The sequence below is a fragment of the Ailuropoda melanoleuca genome, chromosome 17 (assembly GCF_002007445.2).
Source record: "Ailuropoda melanoleuca isolate Jingjing chromosome 17, ASM200744v2, whole genome shotgun sequence".
NCBI classification, from domain to species: Eukaryota; Metazoa; Chordata; class Mammalia; order Carnivora; family Ursidae; genus Ailuropoda; species Ailuropoda melanoleuca.
This window is the reverse complement of record NC_048234.1, coordinates 40,293,888-40,314,376: the sequence shown is the minus strand read 5'-3', so window position 1 is coordinate 40,314,376 and position 20,489 is coordinate 40,293,888. Positions and strand designations below refer to the sequence as shown.

Below are 20,489 nucleotides of genomic sequence, written 5' to 3'. Positions count from 1 at the left end.
AGAAGTAAAATAATTTTTTAAACCATTTAAAATTCTTATAATAATGGTAGAAAGGCAAAATTGAATTAGATATTAAATCATTAAATGTTCATGTAGGATTTTTCTCAGCTCAAAATAAAGCATAGCAGTGTACTCCCTTCACCACATGAGGGCTGACCAATCTTTTTAAAGGATTTTAAAGCTAAGGAAAAACCAAGAAAAATAAATAAATAATGCCATTCTTAAGAGGACTGAAAGGCAAAATCAATTATGCGTGTTATCCTACAACACATTAATTTTGCAAATATGAGTGCTTCTTAGGAAGTTCATTGGATTTACGGATGATGAGAGATGAGAGACCACTGGATGCCAGGTTGGGTTATGGCAGGCAGTTAGTGGGAGTGTGTTACCCAGGGAGGGTTTCTGTCCTCTTTCCTGGGTGCTCACCTTCCCCCATCCTTCCCTTCACGCTCAGTAGCTCAGTAGTAGTGCCTCAGGGCAGACAGCAACACTGGGGAAAGGAATTTTTACAACAGCAAATAACCCAGCCCTTGAGTTGGTCTTGAAACATACCAACTTCGGGCTAAATAAATGAGCACAGGAGGAAGTCAGAATGATGTTTTAGTTTAAAGCGAGCAGAGTTTGAGTTGATTTCTTTTGTTTCAACATAAAGTTAGTTAGATGAAAATGCACGAAGCCAATCCAGGTACAATGCAGAGTCTTCCACAGACTCTTCCATGGCTTCTCTGAGTGGATTTAACCAAGGCATTTTACCCCGTGGGCAGCTCTTTCTCCACTTGAAAAAAAGCAGAAGGTCTGTTGATTTTGCATGGCTGGGCATACAATGTGCGAATATTTCTAAAGAGCACTCAGGCCTATATGGAAGGGATATGCAGTGCTTAATAATTTAAAAACCAGGGCGCCCAGGTGGCTCAGTCATTAAGCGTCTGCCTTCAGCTCAGGTCATGATCCCAGGGTCCTGGGATCAAGCCCTGCATTGGGCTCCCTGTTCAGTGGGAAGCCTGCTTCTCCCTCTCCCTCTGCCCCTGCTTGTGTTCCCTCTCTCGCTGTCTCTCTCTCGCTCTGTCAAATAAACAAATAAAATCTTTTTAAAAAATAACAACAATAATAATTTAAAAACCAAGAAAGGAAGCTCTGCAGATTGCTATATTAAGTGTTTAGAAAAGACGTGACAAATTTCTCCTACTTTCACACAAGGACTGAAATCCGAGGAGCTAAGATACTGCTGAAGCTTACAGCATAAAAAGAATGTTTCCACTCTTCCCTTTTACAATTCAGGCTAACATGTTTGCCAGATTAATCATTAAACGTGTTGTAATCTGGCTTTGCATTGCTCAGGTATGCACTCCTGGAAACCGACGGAGCCCCAGAAGTACTAGCCGCTGTTCAAGGGTTTACACGGTGCTTTGTGGAAGCTCTGGAAAAAAAAAACAAGCAGGTTTGTTATAATGCATATATTATTCACTCCGCCAAAGAAAAAAAAAAAGGCTGTTAAGAGTATCTAGCTAATCACCAAAAAGGAGCACTTTATTTTTGGTAAGTTTGATGGATTGTTCTGCTTATGAAGAAAGCTTCCAAATGAATGCCCCAGCAAAGGTAAAACCATTTTAATTGAATAATAAATCAGGATACTTCCTGTCTGCCTTGTGCCTGGTACCCAGAAGCATTTACCTACTGTTGTGTAAGAGAACTGTCATGCCAGCGCGTGCCACGCTGGAGGAGGCATTTTCTGGGCCCCATGCTGCATGCTGTCTGCCAAGCAGGCCTCTGCCCTGCCCAGGCATCCTGGAGTCTCTGTGGCGTGTGCTAAGAAGGAAATGCCACATATTATAAAGCAGTGCTGGACATTCTTAATTATTATTTCCTTGCCTAGCTAGGAGAGATCCAAATGTGAATTGGGTTCCAGGAGAGAAAGGAGCCAGTGAGAGTGACAAGGAGAGATTTGAATCATTGTAGAGAAGCAGCTAGGAATGGCAGTGACCAAGAGGTGCGAGTTGGACACGATCGGCAAGCAAGAAGCCAGGCGTGAGGGCTGTAGGAAGACTTGTACTGTGGGGCCCTATCAGCAGAAGCCAGACCACCCCTGCCAGGGGCCGGGGACTGATTAGAGGGACCTTGTGAAACAGGAAGCATTCCTACGAGAGCTTTCAATTTCGGGCGTTTTCACTGTGTGTGGGGCTTTGCCTGTACAGTTGCCTGGGTCCGCTGCAGGTCCGTAGGCCATGGTCCCTCACGATGCTTTCCACAACCTGACCGAAGAGAGCAGTGCTGTGTGATGCTTCCCCTGCTACAATCCCGTACACCCGTACACCAAAGAAATCTCAGGTTTTAGCAGATGTTTCCGCTTTTTAAGGCAATCATAAATATTTATGATGTATTTTCTCCCATCCTTTTTCCCTAGGGAGGTTAAATAGACTGTAGCAAACCACGTTTCAGTGGTACCCAGCCTGGAATTCGGGAGGAGAGCTCTGCTGAAAGGCATTGGTTGGCCCTCACACCCATTTTGAGGCATAATTATAAATATCTTTTATCCTCCCTTGTGCATTCTTTGTATTCCCAGTTAGGAACCAACCTCTAGAAAACTTGCCCCTTTGACTCCTGAACAACACCTAGGCTGGGGCAGAAGACACTGGTTAAAGCATTAGCTTAAGTGTGTTTTTCTTACCAGCCTTGCTCCTGGCTGTTGTTCTTGGGCACTGTGGATTTGGACTGGAGTTGCAGTTGCTTTTAATTAATTTGTCCATTCTTATTTTTTTTATTGAGGTCTAATTAACAAATGCCAGGTTCAGATGTACAACATAGTGATTCAATATTTGTATATATTGTGAAATGTTCATAATAAGTCTAGTTTACATCTGTCACCACAAAGTTACAAAATTTTTTTTCCTGTAGTGAGAACTATTAAGATCTACTCTCTTAGCAGATTTCAGATACCAATACAGTGTTATTAATTGTAGTCACTATGCTATACATTACATCCATGAGACTTACTTATTTTATAACTGAAGTGTTTGTACCTTTTGATCCCCTTCACTCATTTCACCTACTCCACAGCCTGCCTCTGGCAACCACCAATCCATCCTGTATCCCTGAGCTCAAGTGGTGTTTTGCTTTGGGATTCCACATATAAGTGAGATCATGTGGTATTTATCTTTCTCTGTCTGACTTATTTCACTTAGCATAATGCCCTCAAGTTCCATCCATGTTGTTGCAAATGGCAAGATAGCACTTTTTTTAATGGCTGAATAATAGTCCATTGTGTATACATAGACCACATTTTCTTTATCCATTCATCCATCAGTGGACACTTGGGTTCTTTTCATGTCATTGCTGCTGTAAACAATGCTACAGTGAACATAGGGGGTGCAGTTAGTTAACTATCTTTTTGAGTTAATGTTTTCATTTTCATTGGGTAAATACCCAGTAGTGGGATTACTGGATCATTTGGTAGTTCTGATTTTTTGAGGAACCTCCATACTGTTTTCCAGAGTGGCTGCACCAATTTACATTCCCAACAACGGTGCACTAGGGTTCCTTTTTCCCCACATTCTTGCCCACACTTGTTATTTCTTTTTGATTCTAGCTGTTCTAACATGTGAAGTGATACCTCATTGTGGTTTTGATCTGTATTTCCCTGATGTGGAATAACGTTGAACACCTTTTCAGGTACCTTTTGGCCATCTGTAGGTCTTCATTGGAAAAATGCCTATTCATATTTTCTGCCCATTTTTTATGAGATTTTTTTTGTATTGAATTGTAATGAATTCTTTATATATTTTGGATATCAACCCCTTATCAGATATATGATTTGCAGATATTTTCTCCTGTTCAGTAGGTTGCCTTTTCATTCTGTTAATGGGTTTTTTTTGCTGTACAGAAGCTTTTTAGTTTGATGTAGTTCACTTACTTAATTTCACTTTGGTTCTCTTTGCTTTTGGAGTCAGATACAAAAATCATCACCAAGACCATTGTTGAGGAATTTCCCACCCCTGTTTTCTTCTAGGAGTTTTATGGTTTCAGGTCTTGATGTTCCAGTCTCTAATCCATTTTGAGTTTATTTTTTGTATATGTTGTTAAGATAGTGGTCCAGTTTCATTCTTTTACATGTGGCTGTCCAGTTTTCCCAGCACCATTAATGGAAGAGACTGTCTTTTCCCCTTTGTATATTCTTGGCTCCTTGGCCATGTATGTGTGGGTTTATTTCTGGGCTCTCTGTTCTGTTTTGTTGATCTATGGGTCTGTTTTTATGCCAGTACTGTACTGTTTTGATTATTATAGGTTTGTAATAAGGTTTTAAATCAGAGGGTATGCTGACTCTAGCTTTGTTCTTTCTCAAGATTGCTTTGACTATTCAGGGACTTTTGTGGTTCCACACAGATTTTGAGATTATTTGTTCTATTTCTGTTGCTTTTCTTTTCTTTTTTTTATTTCTGTTGCTTTTCATTTAGAATATTACCCTGCTAAGGCTACATGGACCTGGCAGTGTGAAGGGGTATACACAGAGTCCCAGTGGAAAGCAGGGCAGGGATCCAAAAAAGAAAGAATTCATTGCCCTGACTTTGGGCTCAGATTAAGAGGGCAGTAACCTCTTATCTTTGCACAGGCCTTCATTTACATATATTATGTCATTTCTCTTTGTCATTTCTCTTCCTGATTGCCTGCCTATTTAATTGATGGCCATTTCTCATCATTGATCTTCTGCCTTCTTGAGTGGCCATTTTTAGATTAATCATAATCCTTAACGTATAACACCCCATGTCCTGTGTGATTCATGCATAACGCTCTTTCCTTTCTGTGTTTTATTCATTCATTCATGTATTTATTCTTAATAAAATGAATATCTATGAATCTGATATCCAAACGAGACCTGGAGCAGTAACAATAATTTATGTGTATCTGTATAGCCTATCTCAGTCTTATAGCCCTGCCTTTCTCCCCTGTGTAGCCACTGTTTTGAATTTATGTCTATCATTCCTTTGCTTTTTCTGAAAATAGTGTGGTCACATAAATGGGATTTCCTAAACCATGTTTTCTTCACTTTTTTGCACTTCATAAAACAAACAACAAACAAGAGCAGCATACTGTATGCAGTCTTTCGAGCCTTGCTTCTCCCACTCACCAAGATTGTTCTATGATGTGTGTGACCACGGTGGGGTGTTGCTGTGTAGTACTGTGTTGGGAAAGTGGTGGTAGGCCTCTGGGTTGTTTCCAGATTAGAAATAGGGTAGCTCTAAACGTTCTGGGATATATATTTAGGAGTGCAGGTGCCAGCTATTGGGTATGCAAAGATTTAGCTTCTATAGACACTGCAAATTGTTTTCATATGTGGATGTGCCAATTTATACTCCCCCCAACAGTTTATGAGAAATCTCATTCATCCACATTCTTTCCCATTGTCAGAAATGTTTGCCTTCAGTGCTTCGCATTCTCTTTTTATCCTTTCCTCTCACCCTTGTTGTATTTGGCAAGCACAGTGCAGCTCCATCAACGTGCCCAGTTGGACTAGTGTTGCCACAACAAGCCACTTTCTCTAAACTTGCGTAATGGCTTCGTACAAACAGCAAATAAGTTCAGGTTCTGGTTCCAGCAATGGCTGAGTCCAATAATGTATTAGACTAAATCTCCCAATAAAAATTATAAATGGTGAGCAAAATATGTTTAAAAACTATTTGAAGGTACTAGAGAGCAACCAAAAAAGCACATAGAAACTGGAGGAGATTTAAGCCTTGAAAAAGGAAACTACATTGGGGTTTCTGCTGTCTCCTTAGGTCTCTCATGTGGAGAGTGGTAGGGGGTTTTGTGGGCTCACAATCTGATGGATTTGAGGTTTCATAAAACAGGACTGTGAGCTGCCAGAGGAACAACAAAAAAAAATGAATAAATGGGACAAAAGAAAACTAACATTGAAAGGTAGACTTAAACACAGACATACTACCAAGTACCTTAATTATAAAAATTAAATAAAAATTAGCTAAATATGCTAGTAAAAGGCACAAATGTCAGATTGGATAAAAAGCCAAGATCCAACTGTATGTTATTTTCAAGAGACCCATTCTAACTAGAAAGACACAGATAGATTAAAGTGAAAGAAAGGAAAGAGATAGGTTATACAAATAATAAGCCCAGGAAGCTGGTGTGGTGCTCCAAGCAGCAGATGGCATAGACTTCAAGACAAGGTATGACCAGAGATAAAGACGGACGTTTTGTAATGGTCATCAGGAGAAATACCAATTATAGATGGGTACGTGCCTAATAATAGAGTTCCAAAATACGTGAAGCAAAAATTGATAGAAGTAAAGAGAGAAGGACAAATGCACAGTTACATATCAATACTTAAGGGGCGCCTGGGTGGCACTGTCAGTTGGGTGTCAAGCTCTTGGTTTTGGCTCAGGTCGTGATCTTGGGGTCCTGAGATCAGGCCTGCATCAGGCTCCTTGCTGAGCGCAAAGTCTGCTTTCCCTCTCCCTCCATCCCTTGTCGCCACACTCTCTCTTTCCCCTCCAAAATAAATAATCTTAAAAAAAATAAAATAATACTTAGAAGTAAATGTAATAAAAGATGTATAAGACCTCTACACTGAGAACTACAAAACATTGCTTAAAGAAACTTAAATACGTGAAGAGAGAACCCATATAATTCCAGAACAATAGCCAGAACAATTTTGGAAAACAAATGCAAAAAAAAAACCCCAAAAAACAAAAAAACCGAGCAGACTAATACTACCTGACTTCAAGACTTAAAGCTACAGTAATCAAGACCATGAGGTATCAGCAAAAGGTAGATTGGTAGAACTGAAGAGTGAAGAGTCCAGAAATATATATCCATATAGTTCATACATTATATATATGTTTGTGTGTATAGTCAGTTGGTCTTTGACAGAGACACCAAGGCAGTTCAATGGGGAAGGGAACGTTTTGAACAGATGTGGTGAAACAGCTGGATATCTATATGGCAAAAAAATGAACCTCTACCTCACAAAGTACAAAAATTAATTTGAGGTGGATCATAGACTTCAACGTAAATGCTAAAACCATAAAGCTCCTAGAAGAAAACATAGGGAAAAAACATTTTTTTAATATTGGAACATTCTAAGATTTCTTACAAGGGATGCAAGAAAAGCATAAACCGTACAAGAAAAAAATGGGTAAATTACAGATTTCATCAGAATGAAAAGCTTCTTTTCTTTGGTAGACATCATTAAGAAAGTGAAAAAGCAAGCCACCAGCTGAGAGAAAATATTTGCAATACTTACGTTTGATGGAGAACTTGTGTCTGGAATATATAAAGATCACTTACTCCCTAAACAACTCGTTTTTTTTTTAATGTACAAAAGAAATGAATACACACTTCAAAAAAGATACATAAGTTGGCAATAAACACATGAAAATTGTTCAACATCATCTGCTGTCAAGAAAATACATAGTAGGGGGTCCTGGGTGGCGCAGTCGTTAAGCGTCCGCGTTCGGCTCAGGGCATGATTCCAGCGTTCTGGGATCGAGCCCCACATCAGGCTTCTCTGCTAGGAGCCTGCTTCTTCCTCTCCCACTCCCCCTGCTTGTGTTCTCTTGTGTTCTCTCTCGTGCTGCCTGTCTCTGTCAAATAAATAAATAAAATCTTAAAAAAAAAAAAAGAAAATACATAGTAAACACATAAAGAGGTGACAGTTCATACCCACTGGAATGGTTGAAATTAGTAAGATTGATAATATCAAATGTTTACTGTGTGGAGCAACTGGAATTCTCATAAATTGCTGGTGGGAGTGTGAGATGGTACAACCATTTTGGAAAACTACATGGCATTTTCTTAAGAAAGTTAAACAGTAATTCCATTCCTGTGGTATTTACCCAAGAAAAATGAAAGCACATGTCCACAAAATGACCTAAATATGAATGTTAATTTGATGCTTTTTTTCATAGTAGCCGCAAACTGGAAACAACCCAAATACCCAGCAATAGGAGAATTAATAAACATTATGGTATATTCATATAATGATTATTTCAAGCAATAAAAAAAAAAGAATATAAGAATGAACTATTCAAGCACAGTAACGTGGATGAATCTCAAAAAAAATATGTTGAGCCAAACCAGAGACAAAAGAACACAGAGTCTATGATTCTATTCATAAGAAATCTAAGCAAAACTAAACTCTTGTGGAAATCAGAATATTGGTTGCTGGGGAGTGGTAGAACCACAAATGAACTTTTTGGGGTGACAGAAATGTTCTCTGTTTTGACTGGGGTGATGGTCACATGAATTTGCAGGTTACCAAAACTCATCAAGGCCCGAGCACATCACTGTTTCTAGATTTTCCTTTAATTTCTTACAAAAGTACTTCAAAGCCACTCTGCCTTCAGAGGGCATACATAACAATAGCGCTTTGGTCCTCAAAGTACTGAGAGCACCATTGTTTTTTCATGCTTTTTTTGTTGTTAAAAAAATCATGCTGGAATACATAACATCTCACAACCACCTTGGAAACTCTCACTTGAATAGGATTTATGTGCACAGTTGGGATCATGTGAGGTAAAGAACTGCTATGAAGACATCAGGAACATAACTTTATTTTTCTTAAGCCCCAGAAGGTGATTTCAAAAACGTTCATTTTTCTGGAACATATTTACAAGGTTATTGGAAGCATTTTTTAAAAAATAAACGTTTAAGAAAACATTCTGACCATGTAAGTACTAGTAGGTCTTTTTGGGGCAGATGATGCAAGATTTTGTTCTTTCTTAATATCCCTTTCAACCCCAATGTTCAAGTGGTTTTGAATTTTTTATTCCGTTGTAGCTGAAGTTTACATTCAAGACCTACTTTCCTTATGCTTCTCCATCTCTTGTTATGGTGCTGCTCCAACACCCGAAAGGTACGTGAAAGTTGATTCTGCCCATATTAAAATAATTTTTGAGAAAGAACACTGACAGATCATGACCCTTATCTACCAGTCCCTTATCTGTAAAACAGGGGAGATGGACTTGGTCATCTCTAACATCCCTTAAAGCTCTCAGGGTCTCACATTCTGTGGGATTTTGATATGAGAATTTTCTGGACTTCAGTTATCATCACTTACCAAAAGAAAGAAAAAAAAAAATGGCCTCTCATTAGGTTTTGATAGTCTGCTCCAGATAACATAGGCCCCCACTGGTGCTAGCCAGATCCACCTGAATGCCAGGAACAGGCTAAGACTTGGCTGAGGAAGGTTTAAACAGTACATTTATTTGTATTTCATTCTTTCCACTCTGTGCCCCTTGTTGCAGAAGGAAAGATAAAATGATAAACAAAGTCTAGGAAATTTAGGGGAAATTTCTCCTAACCAAACCAAGGGAAGAAGACTTTTGAAAGAATTCAATAAGTGTATTGGATCATGGCCTTCTCTGGTCTCATTTGCCAGCCTTCCACTGGCCACATCCAGTTGGGAAAGTGATGATTCCATCCTTAACCCAACTGGGGTTGACCTGTTAGCATTTTCAGGAACTTGTGTTTAGGCAACATTTCAGGCATAAAGAATAAAGGTGTCCTTCCCCAATGGAAGCCTGACATCTGAGGGCGAGGCAGCACTGATACAGCACAGACTGCCAGAGAAGAAGGCATTTTAATTGTGGAAGGAAAAAGAAGAGGGAAAGAGCCGGTAATATTTCCTTTTTATGAACCATTTTTGTTTGCATTTTTCTGAGACTTGAGTAAATTGATTTATTCAAGGAAAGTAGATGATTCAAAGTTTCAGAGCATTTTACAAAATCCAGTTGTTCTTCCTTTTTCTAAAAGTTGTAGGTTCTCACCTAAAGTGACCCATCTGACCCTGTCCTCTCAGGTGCTAGCAGTAGAGGTGGTAATGAGGCTGGCAGGACCTGTGGTCAACAGTTTTGTGACACTTACCCTGTGGGAGCACAATGGGAAAACTTTCATAACAAGACAGAAGAGTCTGCATTCCACTTTACAGCTAAAGTCAGATTAGAGAAGCCTGAGGTCAGTCTATGTGAAAAGCTGAATGAGCTCCAGAAAAAATACTGGAGTTGTTATTTGTTAAGTTGGGAAATCTATAAACAAAAGACTAAGGTGATACCTTGGGCAGGAACTCAGCCTTTTACATTTTCCTTTGTGTGACTGTCCTAGATTTATGTCCAAAAATAAATAAGTGAATTTTAGCAGAAGTTCCTCCTATTCTGCTTTTCAGCATATTACTTTTGGGTAAAAAAATGAATGTTAAGTTAACGAGTTGAATTTTTTTTTAAGACTTTATTTATTTATCTGAGACAGAGAAAGAGCACAAGCAGAGGCAAAGGAGAAGCAGACTCCCCATCGAGCCGGGAGTGCGACGTGGGGCTCGAGCCCAGGACCCTGGGATCATGACCTGAGCCGAGGGCAGACGCTTAACCAACTGAGCCACCCAGGCGCCCTGAAGTATTTTTTAATAATAGAATCTTCTTTTTTTTATAATGATTTTTTATTATGTTAGTCACCATACAGTACATCCCTAGATTTTGATGTAAAGTTCCATGATTCATTAGTTGCGTATAACACCCAGTGCACCACAATGCGTGCCCTCCTTACTACCCATCACCGGCCTATCCCATTCCCCCATCCCCCTCCCCTTTGAAGCCCTCAGTTTGTTTCCCAGAGTCCATAGTCTCTCATGGTTCATTCCACCTTCTGTTTACCCCCCCTTTCTTCTTCCCTTTCTTCTCCTACTGATCTTCTATTCATCAGAAATTGATTTTGTGCCCACTGTAAAGTCCTGTGGGGCATAAAAGATAGATCACTTACAAGCCCTGACTATCCAAGGAGCTACAAGTAGCGGGGGGACATAAAATAAGTATCTAAATAATTAATACAAAGAAGAAAATGAAACATGACTTCAAAGGCTACAAATCAAGAGTTAGGGGCATTTCAGAGGAGGGAAAGATAACATATGATCCAGTAATCCGTGACATTTGTGGAGTCGTTAGCAGTGCTTATCCCATCACTTACATTATCTTCTCATGTATTTAATTACAGAATCTATGACTGCATGGAAATATGGTAACTTTTTCAGATGTTTAGAACTACAGATACGTACATGTTCAGATGTGTCTAAAATCATGGAATAATTACGAAACCAGAAAAACTAACTCAAGAAAAGACATTTGTTGGGGCGCCTGGGTGGCTCACTCGTTAAGCATCTGCCTTTGGCTCGGGGCGTGATCCCAGGGTCCTGGGATCGATCCCCACATCAGGCTCCCTGCTCTGCTGGGAGCCTGCTGCTTCTTCTCCCACTCCCCCTGCTTGTGTTCCCTCTCTCACTGGCTGTCTCTCTCTCTGTCAAGTAAATAAATAAAATCTTTAAAAAAAAGAAAGAAAGAAAAGGAAAGACATTTGTTTTTATGATATCTGTGTATTATCTTCCTGGCCTTTTCTTTCCTTTAAACCTGAAATCCTATTCTGAATTCATCACAGTCATAGAAAAAGAGTTGGGCAGCCTATCTTTAGTTCCTTGTTGACTTTTACTACCATCTCCATGTACTTCGAAATCATGAACTGTCAGTGATAGAGGGTGGGGGGTGGGGAAGAAAAGAAAAAAACCTGGAGCATCTGCAACATAACATTTGCAGTCCTAGGGTGGGCTGCTTATGCAGTTTGTCTCCTTCCGTGTACCTGAGTTAAAGAGCCTTTGAAGTTTAATTCTGTGTAACACTGAGGATCTTCCCAGGCTTAAGAGTTGGATATCGGCTGGGAACAGCATGAGACCAGTGGTATGGGTCCCATGGACCAGGAAAAATAAGTCCTTTTTCCAGAGCTCTCCTGGTCTTAGCAGCAGATGATCCTAATAGGTTTGACTTTTCTTCAGTTCCCTCTGGTCTGTCTCTCTACCTACAGATATCCCACAAGAACTGTGGCACCAGCCACTGAAACATATTTCTGAAATGCTCAGAGAAATAGTTGAAGACCAGACTCATGGGTAAGCAAATCTTGACAACTCCTAGGTCTGTGTCACAGTGGCTTCTCTTGACCCTGATCTTCACTTTATGGAGGGCTGATGGGGGATGGTGTTACTGTCTGTGACCGTCCCCAGACAGGTAAGCATACTGCTGAGTGAGAAATGGAGGAAGCACAGAGCCAGCTGCATGTATCACTTTGAGCAGCTCGGAATCAACAGGTGGGTATGTAAGTATCTTGCTTAGAAACTGTCCCAAATAATGGCTGGTACTGGGTTTTGAAATATACAAGTATAACAATAAGAAGACTAGACCCTAAAAAAAAGCAGTGCCCGCATGCTGCCCCCAGCCCCAGCCATGCAGAAGGAGAAGGGTGGTGCCCTCTGGGTCCCTTGGTCTTCTCCCTTCCTGTTATTCTCTAGGGAAGGAAATTCTAACCTTCTCCTAAACAGTAGGATAAAATGCCCCCTTTTCCTCCTCTTTTTAATAAATATTTGTCTAAAGTTAGAAAATCCATTCTAATATAAATTAATTTCCAACATGATATTAAGTACCCTCTCATATACATTATTTTCCTAAAAGCAATCACATTTAGGCTTCACTAAGTTCTTTGTGATGTAACACCCTTCAGCTGCTTCTTGACTTTTTCGTAGATTCTAAATATTTTGGTTGTTGTCTATATTAACCTACTAAGACTGTCTTTATTTGTTCCTTTTGCCACTATTCCTTCTGGAAATTCTCTGTAATCTCCTCACTGACCTATCATACACTCCGGTTGGTCCTCCTTATGTTCAGGATCACTGATGCAGGCTTTGTGCCCCTTACTACCTACCCCTCCCCAACAAGAAGATTCTTACCAATAAATGAGACAAACTAGCAGCCAGGCGGGGATCGGAGTATTGGCCACACTAACGACCTGTAACACCTGTCAGCCCCGTGTGCATCCTTTCAGGTGGTTCCTGTTGCACAGTAGGACCTAGACCCAAAACCTCATGGGACTCCTACCTAACCTAGATCTGCCTTCATTAGATTTCAGGGTCCACCTGCAGGGAGGAGTGGATGAGTCAGTTTAGATGCTTTCTCAGCTGGCCACTGGGACTGCGTCACATACTCAGTTACTGGTAGAGAACAGTAAGAAGGACCAGGTGCATTTGTGAAAGGCAAGCTCTAAGCTCTGCTCCAGGTGTGGTCCCCACCTGTGAGCAGGGAATATGAGAGAGCCCTGGTGCTCCGCTTATAGTGAGGTCTGTATGGAAGAGACCCTCTTGGAGCCTGTCCCTTGCTTTTAAGACCTCATAACCCAGCTGACCACTGATGCAGCCCACAGAGCACCACCTCTTTCTCCTATGGGACAAGTAAGATTAATACCCTCCTTTCTTCTTTTCTCTTCACTGTTCCACAAGCTAGATTTCAAAACATTTAATTACTTGTTCTCAGAACAGATACAGCAGACCCAGACCCAACCAAGAGAGGCCCCGAACTCTCCTGTTCCAGGAGCTTCCCTGGTTCTGATCTAACTTGCTCTCTGGCCAGTCCTGTTCCTCTGAAAAAATCAGAGGAGATATTAAGCTGCTGACACTTTCACTGTACATATTGATTCCTTTCCTTGAGTGAAGTCTACCCTTTAAACAACCAGCGCACCTCTCAGTTCCCAGCATGACAAAAGGATAGCTTCACTAAAGCTTCTAACTTTCCAGCTTGACATACACGTGATGACAGGAAAGAATACAGTATGCAGTCCATTCAAAATTCATAATTGCCAAAATACTGACCAGAACCTTGTGTTTTGTCAGAAAGGAAACAGCACATGTTTCTGTCTGCATCCCTTCTCTGGTCTCCATCTGGACCCCCAGGAGTCCCCTCAGTTCTTGCTCTGGAGCTACCTGGGTGGCTGCCTAATGGCTGGGGGGCCCCACTTTCCACGGCAGTCCAGCTGTGCAGGCCAGGCAGAAAGCAGAGGGGGTGCCTGCACTTTCTCATCTTGTAGCATTCCTGTTGGTCATGGTCCAGAATCTTTCTTTGTCAAAGGCCTGTACTCACTCATGGTCCTTGGATATAAAGATTTAAATGTCTGAAGTCCTCAGGGCACATGGGGTTTTGAAAGACCTGCCTTTGATGGCCCTGTGATGAGTTCAGTGTGGCATTGTGAACTACTTTTCTGAGTCTAACTTGTATTCCTCGCAAGTTGTACTTCAGTGGATAAGAACAATTTAAGCCAACCATTCGCAAACATTACAGTTGCTTTAAGAACCAAAAAGAAAAAGAAATCAAGTTGCTGGCTGCCATGTGTTTTGGTTCTGTTCCAGGTCCTACGGAGGCCCCTTTGAGTGCTGGTTTTTGTTCATTCACTTTGGAGGATGGGCTGATATCGCGGCTGAGCAGTTAGTGATGTCAGAAGCTGAACCCTCTGAGGCCCTGCTGTGGCTCTTGGCATTCAGCTGCAGCCCACATGACGGGAGTCCGCAGAGAGCACAGATCATGGTGGGTGGCAGGGCCCACTGCGTGTGGTGCTCCGGGGCCGTCTCGGGAAAGGATGCTGCAGGAAGGGGCCCTGGAGTGGGTTTGGCTTCCACTAACCCTCAGGCACCTAAGCACCGAGTGTTCACTGTGTTCATTGTGGAAGCGTGTCGATGTCCACCCAGATAAGTGAGTGTGTGTGTGCTGGGTTTGTGATCAGAGATGTCTTCTTGCCTCACAGGGTTGACTGGAGACAGCACACTGCCCCTCTGCTTTCCTCGGAAGCGTCGAGGAGATGAGGCAGAGCCCTTCTGTCTCCCACATTGTTTCATCTGTTCTTGTTCGGCTGCCAGCTCTGCCCTCACAGGCGCTCCTGGCCCCGGGGCCGCGTCCTCCAGCGTTTGCTGTGCAGAGTCTGACTGCTCTTCTGAGGGGCTCTGTCCTCCCTCTGATCGGCAGCCCGCCTGTCTTGACTTACTGCTTTCTTAGATCAGTCAACAGGTCCTCACATTACCAGCTTTGTTTAGAACTCTTACTAAAGTAATCTGATATTAACCCCTTCGCTTCTGAAAAAGGACTTGGGCATTTTCATAAGTAACAGAGCCGCTAAGTACTAGATTGACTGTCTATGGCGAAGAGAGTGGTTATTTTATGTGGAGTATAATGATTACAGGAGGCAATGCTTTGATTAAAGGCATTGGCACCTCCCTTGCAAACATTTATTTGCCAGTTTTTAAAACCTTAACTGCTAGCACTTTTTGCTAATTTTAATAATTAAAGGGAGCAGGTTTCTTTATGTAGAGAACAGTGTTCCTATTTGCTTGATGTTTTCCGTTGTTGGAAAAAAGCAGAGAATAGTTCAGATATGGCTGTATATTTTACTTGTTTAAAGGTTTGCATATAGAGGAAAGAAAGTTTTAGATTTCAAAAAGTTGAAATTTGGTGATAATTTATTTCATATCAAAAATAGAACATTTTAAAGAAATTATCATAATCCACATATGTCTTTGAGGGTTGCTGTATGATTAAAAAGAAAGCCTACTATTTCCCTTTTAAAATATCAATTAAAGGGGCGCCTGAGTGGCTCAGATGGTTGAGTGTCTGCCTTCAGCTCCAGTCATGATCTCCAAGTCCTGGGATCGAGCCCCGCCTTGGGCTTCAGGCTCGGCAGGGAGTCTGCTTCTCCCTCTCCCTCTGCTCCTCCCCCTGCTTGTGTGCTCTCTCTCTCAATCTCAAATGAATAAATTAAAAAATACATCAGTTAAACTAATTAAGGGAAATCCTAATCCTAATTAAGGGAAATCCTTGTTTTTAATAATAGTAGTAGTTAAAATGTATGTAGCACTAATGATTTCCAAAGCCCTGTTATATATACTTTATATTTGATTGTTTATAAGCTAAGTTGGTAGGTTATGTGTTAAATTCTATATCGATGATAGAAACTAACAGAAGTTCACTCTTGAACTATAGAGAAATAAACTGTTCCCCCAAAAATGTAATTTCTGGAAAGTTCTGCATTGGCATGTCTTTCTAATACTTAACTTGGTCTTTTTTCTTTTTCTTTCTTTTTTTTTTTTTTTAAAGATTTTATTTATTTGACAGAGAGAGAGACAGCCAGCGAGAGAGGGAACACAAGCAGGGGGAGTGGGAGAGGAAGAAGCAGGCTCATAGCGGAGGAGCCTGATGTGGGGCTCGATCCCATAACGCCGGGATCACGCCCTGAGCCGAAGGCAGACGCTTAACCGTTGTGCCACCCAGGCGCCCCTTCTTTTTTTTTTTAATAAAACGTGTGCATAGTTCTTATTACTCCAGGGATACTTAGGCATACTGGATAAAAATAGATTGTCTTGGGGCACCTGCATGGCTCAGTTTGTTGGGCATCTGCCTTCAGCTCGAGTCATGATCTCAGGGTCCTGGATTGAGCCCCACAACGGGCTCCCTGCTTGGCAAGGAGTCTGCTTCTCCCTCACCCCTGTCCCTCCCTGCAGCTCATGCTCTCTCTTGCTCTCTCTCAAATAAATAAATAAAATCTTTTTAAAAAATAGATTAATTAGCTCATTCAGAATAGTTTAGTGCCAGCATGTTCGCTTCCTTCTTCGCTACCTTGTCAGAGGTGGCTGTTTGTCTTGTGATTGAAGCCACACTTCATGTTTGTGATCCCAAAGCCTCTTTTTTCCTCCTTGGTGCCCAACCTGAGGCGCTGGTGTGTGTGACATCCTGACAAGCAAGTGGGCCCAGTTTTCCTAGTTCAACTAGTAAGACATACCTCTCACTCTCCAGGGTTTTTTGAGCTTTAATCCCTTTGATGGTCTGTTGGGTGACTTGAGAAACAAACTCTGAGCTGCCTTTGAATGTGTGATTATTGGGAGATGTGAATGAGCCTGACAACATCTGTGCCTTTTCCTCAAAAGGTGTCATTAAATCTGGTTACTCGTTCAGCCCTGATAGCATACTGTGGCTAGAAGCACTGCCTCCCCTGGCCATCCTTGAGGTTCAGTAGTGGGGAAGCAAAAGCAACCGCCACACAAAGACCCACCCTTCTCTCTGCAGACCATGTTCACTGCCAGCCAGTGTCCATCTTCTTTTGCTAACTTGGAATTGGATCATGATAAAAACAAGAAATACCTGTGTTTGTATATCCCTAAGAATTAGTCCAGGGTTCATACTCTAGCTTTGTCATTCCATCTCTAGAAATTCTCCTAGGGAAGTAATTAGAGATCCATACAAAGATTTATGTATAAGACATGAGCATTATTGTAATTGCAAATGTTACAAATGTCCTAAACTTTCAGTAGTAAAGACTGACTAATTAAATTGTGATGTATCCTAACCATGGACTAGCATTCTGCCATGAAAAATCATGTTCTCAAAGACTGTGTTCAAGATACATGATATTGCTTACAGTGCATTGTGGATGCTATAAGAAAACATAATGCATAGTGAGTGCTGTGTTCACAAGGCATGGGAAAAAGACAAGAAGGATATGAACCTGGTTTCCTCCAACTCCCCTGGAGAAAATGGAGTGGGACCAGGCTGGGATCAAGTTAGATCAGAACTTTTATCTGGGTCATGGAGTTACATATTTTTTGTTCTAAATTTCTACAGTGAGTATACGTAAATTTTCATAATGCAGGATAAAAAGTACTACTTAGAAAAGAAAGCTTATGTCTTTTACCTAAAAACAAATTAAAAAGCATTTAAAGTTTTGGCTTGTCAGATAGAAGCTTATAGCTGTGGAAGGCATTTAAAGGGAAAGATGGTCTGGGATGAAGAAGACCGGTCTTAGGGAGTATTGGACAAGGGTAGAAAATCAAGAAGATTTTCTTCAGTCAAGAAGAAAATGGATATGAAGGCATAGCTTCCTAAGCCCTGACATTTTTGCATACCATTTAAGATGGCAGGAGGATCTTGGGCTCCCATAGACGCCAGCAGATGAGGGCAGGCTGGGCCCAGCTGACAGAAGGAGGTGGTGAGAGAGTAGCCCTCTCCTGTTGGAATGCTGCCATTCTCCGTGGAAGAGCCCCATGGTGCAGTTTCTCACGGTCTTGGACTGTGGTCAGAGTAGCTCACACAGCACTCCTAGTGTACTGGAGTTTATAACAGACTTCATTGAAGGAGGCCTTAACTTCCAGGGGAAGAAAAAAAAAAGACTCACACAAAATCCATAAAATTGGTCATGGGAATTCTTAGAATAGGCCTAAGTATTCTTCCGAAAATGACGGAACATATCTGTTCATGAGTGCCGTGTGGCATTTTGGATCTATGGCTTTTCAGTTTTTTCTTTGTTTTCAAGTCACAACTCGATGTACCATTCTTATAGCAAGCAGAAGTCTCAGCATGAAATAAGTATTTTTTATGCAAAAACAACCCACAGATCTATAACAATCACCATTATTATGTGGATTCCACAGACTTGTGACCTCTGCTTGGGCTTTAAACATGTATGAACAGACTGTCCCAGTGTCTAAAACAAAACAAATGTGGTGTGTGTGTTTCCTCCCCTTAAAGATCGCAAAAGGCAAGAGCCAAACCTCATTCTTATCAGAACATTGGCTCAGTGAAGGTCCAGTTGCATGGGGCTTTAATTGATTTGTGGCTGTGATAGTGAGCGAGTCTTCAAGGAGCTTTTTGTTCTTTTTCCCACAATATAAAAATCTGACTACATTCTGCTGAGGATTTTTCTCCATTTCCTTTCTTTAAAAAAAAAAAAAAAAAAAAAGCTCAGTTCCTGGCATGGTGCCTTGGCTGCTTAGTGAGCAAGACGAAAGAAAGTCAAGAAATTTCCATTACGCCCATTTTAGGTTTGTGTGGAGCAGTGTGTAAGCTCAGACATGAGTCGCCTCTGTCTGCCTTCCCTTGGGCGCCAGTCCTCTCCTCTTTCAGGGGGCTTGCTTCAAAGTCCCAAATAAATCCTAGAACCATGAATGTCCTGGCTCTTCCCTAATCTCTCACCTTTGAATCATACTTCCCAGGTAGAGGTAAAGGCAGTGCTCAGCCGCCTCAAGAAGCTGCTAAGAAATCCGATTCTCTCAGCCAAGGATCTGCAGGCGGCAGCTGCAGAGAGCCGAGACAGAGACCCTGGACCACCTTTGTGTCAACAGCTGATCAGGCGCCTCCTCCTGAACTTCCTGCTCTGGGCTCCTGGAGGCCATGTGAATGCCCGGGAAGTCACCGCCCTTGTAAGTCTCCCCTTTTCTAGCATGCTCAGTCTCACATTCCAGGGAAGAGGTGGATTGTCTTCCCAAAGGTCTGGCCTTTGACAAGTGTGTGTACCAGGGTGCTATCCAAACATGGATGGACAGGCAGTGAAGTTGACAGTTGGGACCCCAGAGCCCGCCCCTTGCAACACCTTCACGACATGGAAGAGAAAGGAGGTGACTTCTTCTAGGTCACAGCTTGCTGCCAGGGCCCATAGCCCAAACTGGGTCTTCTGTGTCCCCATGTACTTATTCTTTCAGTTACATTGCATGACTCCCATCCTCCTCATGAACTGGAACAAGACTTCGGTGAGATATGTTCACTGTAGCAATCCAGAGAGCTTTGTTTGTTAATATAAAAAAAAAATTTGCCAATTATAATGAATTCCTTCCTGAAACCCAGCTGACATGAGGGGTAAAGAGTGGTCCAAGTCCAAAGTGAGTATCATTCATGGCATTGGATTAGGTAGTGACTTCTTGGATAATGTCACCAAAGTCACAGGCAACAACAACAAATAGATAAATTGAACTTCATCAAAATTAAAACCTCTTGTTCTTCAAAAGGTATTAGTAAGACAGTGAAAGGACAAACTCATGGAATAGGAAGAAAATATTTGGAAATCGTATCTCTAATAAGGGTTTAGTATCCACAATATATTGGGAATTCTTACAACTCAGCAACAGCAAAAATCTAAATCAGAGGTGGGCAACAGATCAGAATTGATATTGCTCCAAAGAAGATATACAGATGGCCATTAAACACGTGGAAAAAATGCTCAACATTATTAGCCATTAGGGAAGTGCAAATCAAAACCCACAATGAGGTCATACTCCACACCCACTAGGATGGCTGTTACAAACAAAACAAAGTGGAAAAGAGCAAGTGTTGGTGAGGATGTGGAGAAATTGGAACTCTCAAAAAAAGAAAAAGAAATTGGAAGTCTCCTGTATTTCCAGTTGGGAATATTAAAATTGTACAGCCACTGTGGAAGAGTTTAATGGTTCCTGAAAAAGTTAATCAGAATTACCATATGATCTGGCAATTGTATTTCTGTGTAAAAGAATTTTAGAATTAAGCAGACACTTAGCCACCCCTGTTCATAATGGCATTATGCACAATAGCCAAAGGTGCAGACAACCCAAGAGTCCATCAGCAGGTAACGGATAAAGTGTGGTCGGTACATACAATGGGATATTTTTAAGCCCTACAAATGAATGAAGTTTTGATACATGCTACCACATGGACGAACCTTGAGAACATTATGCTGAAATAAGTGAGACACAAAAGGACACATACTGTATGATTTACTTATATGAGGTACCTAGAATAGCAAATTTATAGACAAAAAGTAGAACAGAGGTTACCAAGAGCTGGGCAGGGGAGAGGGATGGAGAGCTTGTTGGGGATAAAGAAAAGTTCTGGAAA

General features: G+C 41.4%; 1 protein-coding gene across 8 annotated transcripts in view; it reads left to right on the top strand.

Moving 5' to 3' along the window:
- Positions 1-20,489, top strand: part of FANCC (FA complementation group C) — a 282,752-nt gene that overhangs the window by 242,377 nt on the left and 19,886 nt on the right. For all 8 annotated transcript variants that reach the window (XM_034646675.1, XM_034646674.1, XM_034646671.1 and 5 more), the window contains 5 exons: positions 1,339-1,438; positions 8,788-8,863; positions 11,851-11,932; positions 14,216-14,390; positions 18,839-19,045. In XM_034646675.1, the coding sequence (XP_034502566.1) occupies positions 1,339-1,438; positions 8,788-8,863; positions 11,851-11,932; positions 14,216-14,390; positions 18,839-19,045 (640 nt within the window). The remainder of the gene's footprint in view (positions 1-1,338; positions 1,439-8,787; positions 8,864-11,850; positions 11,933-14,215; positions 14,391-18,838; positions 19,046-20,489) is intronic.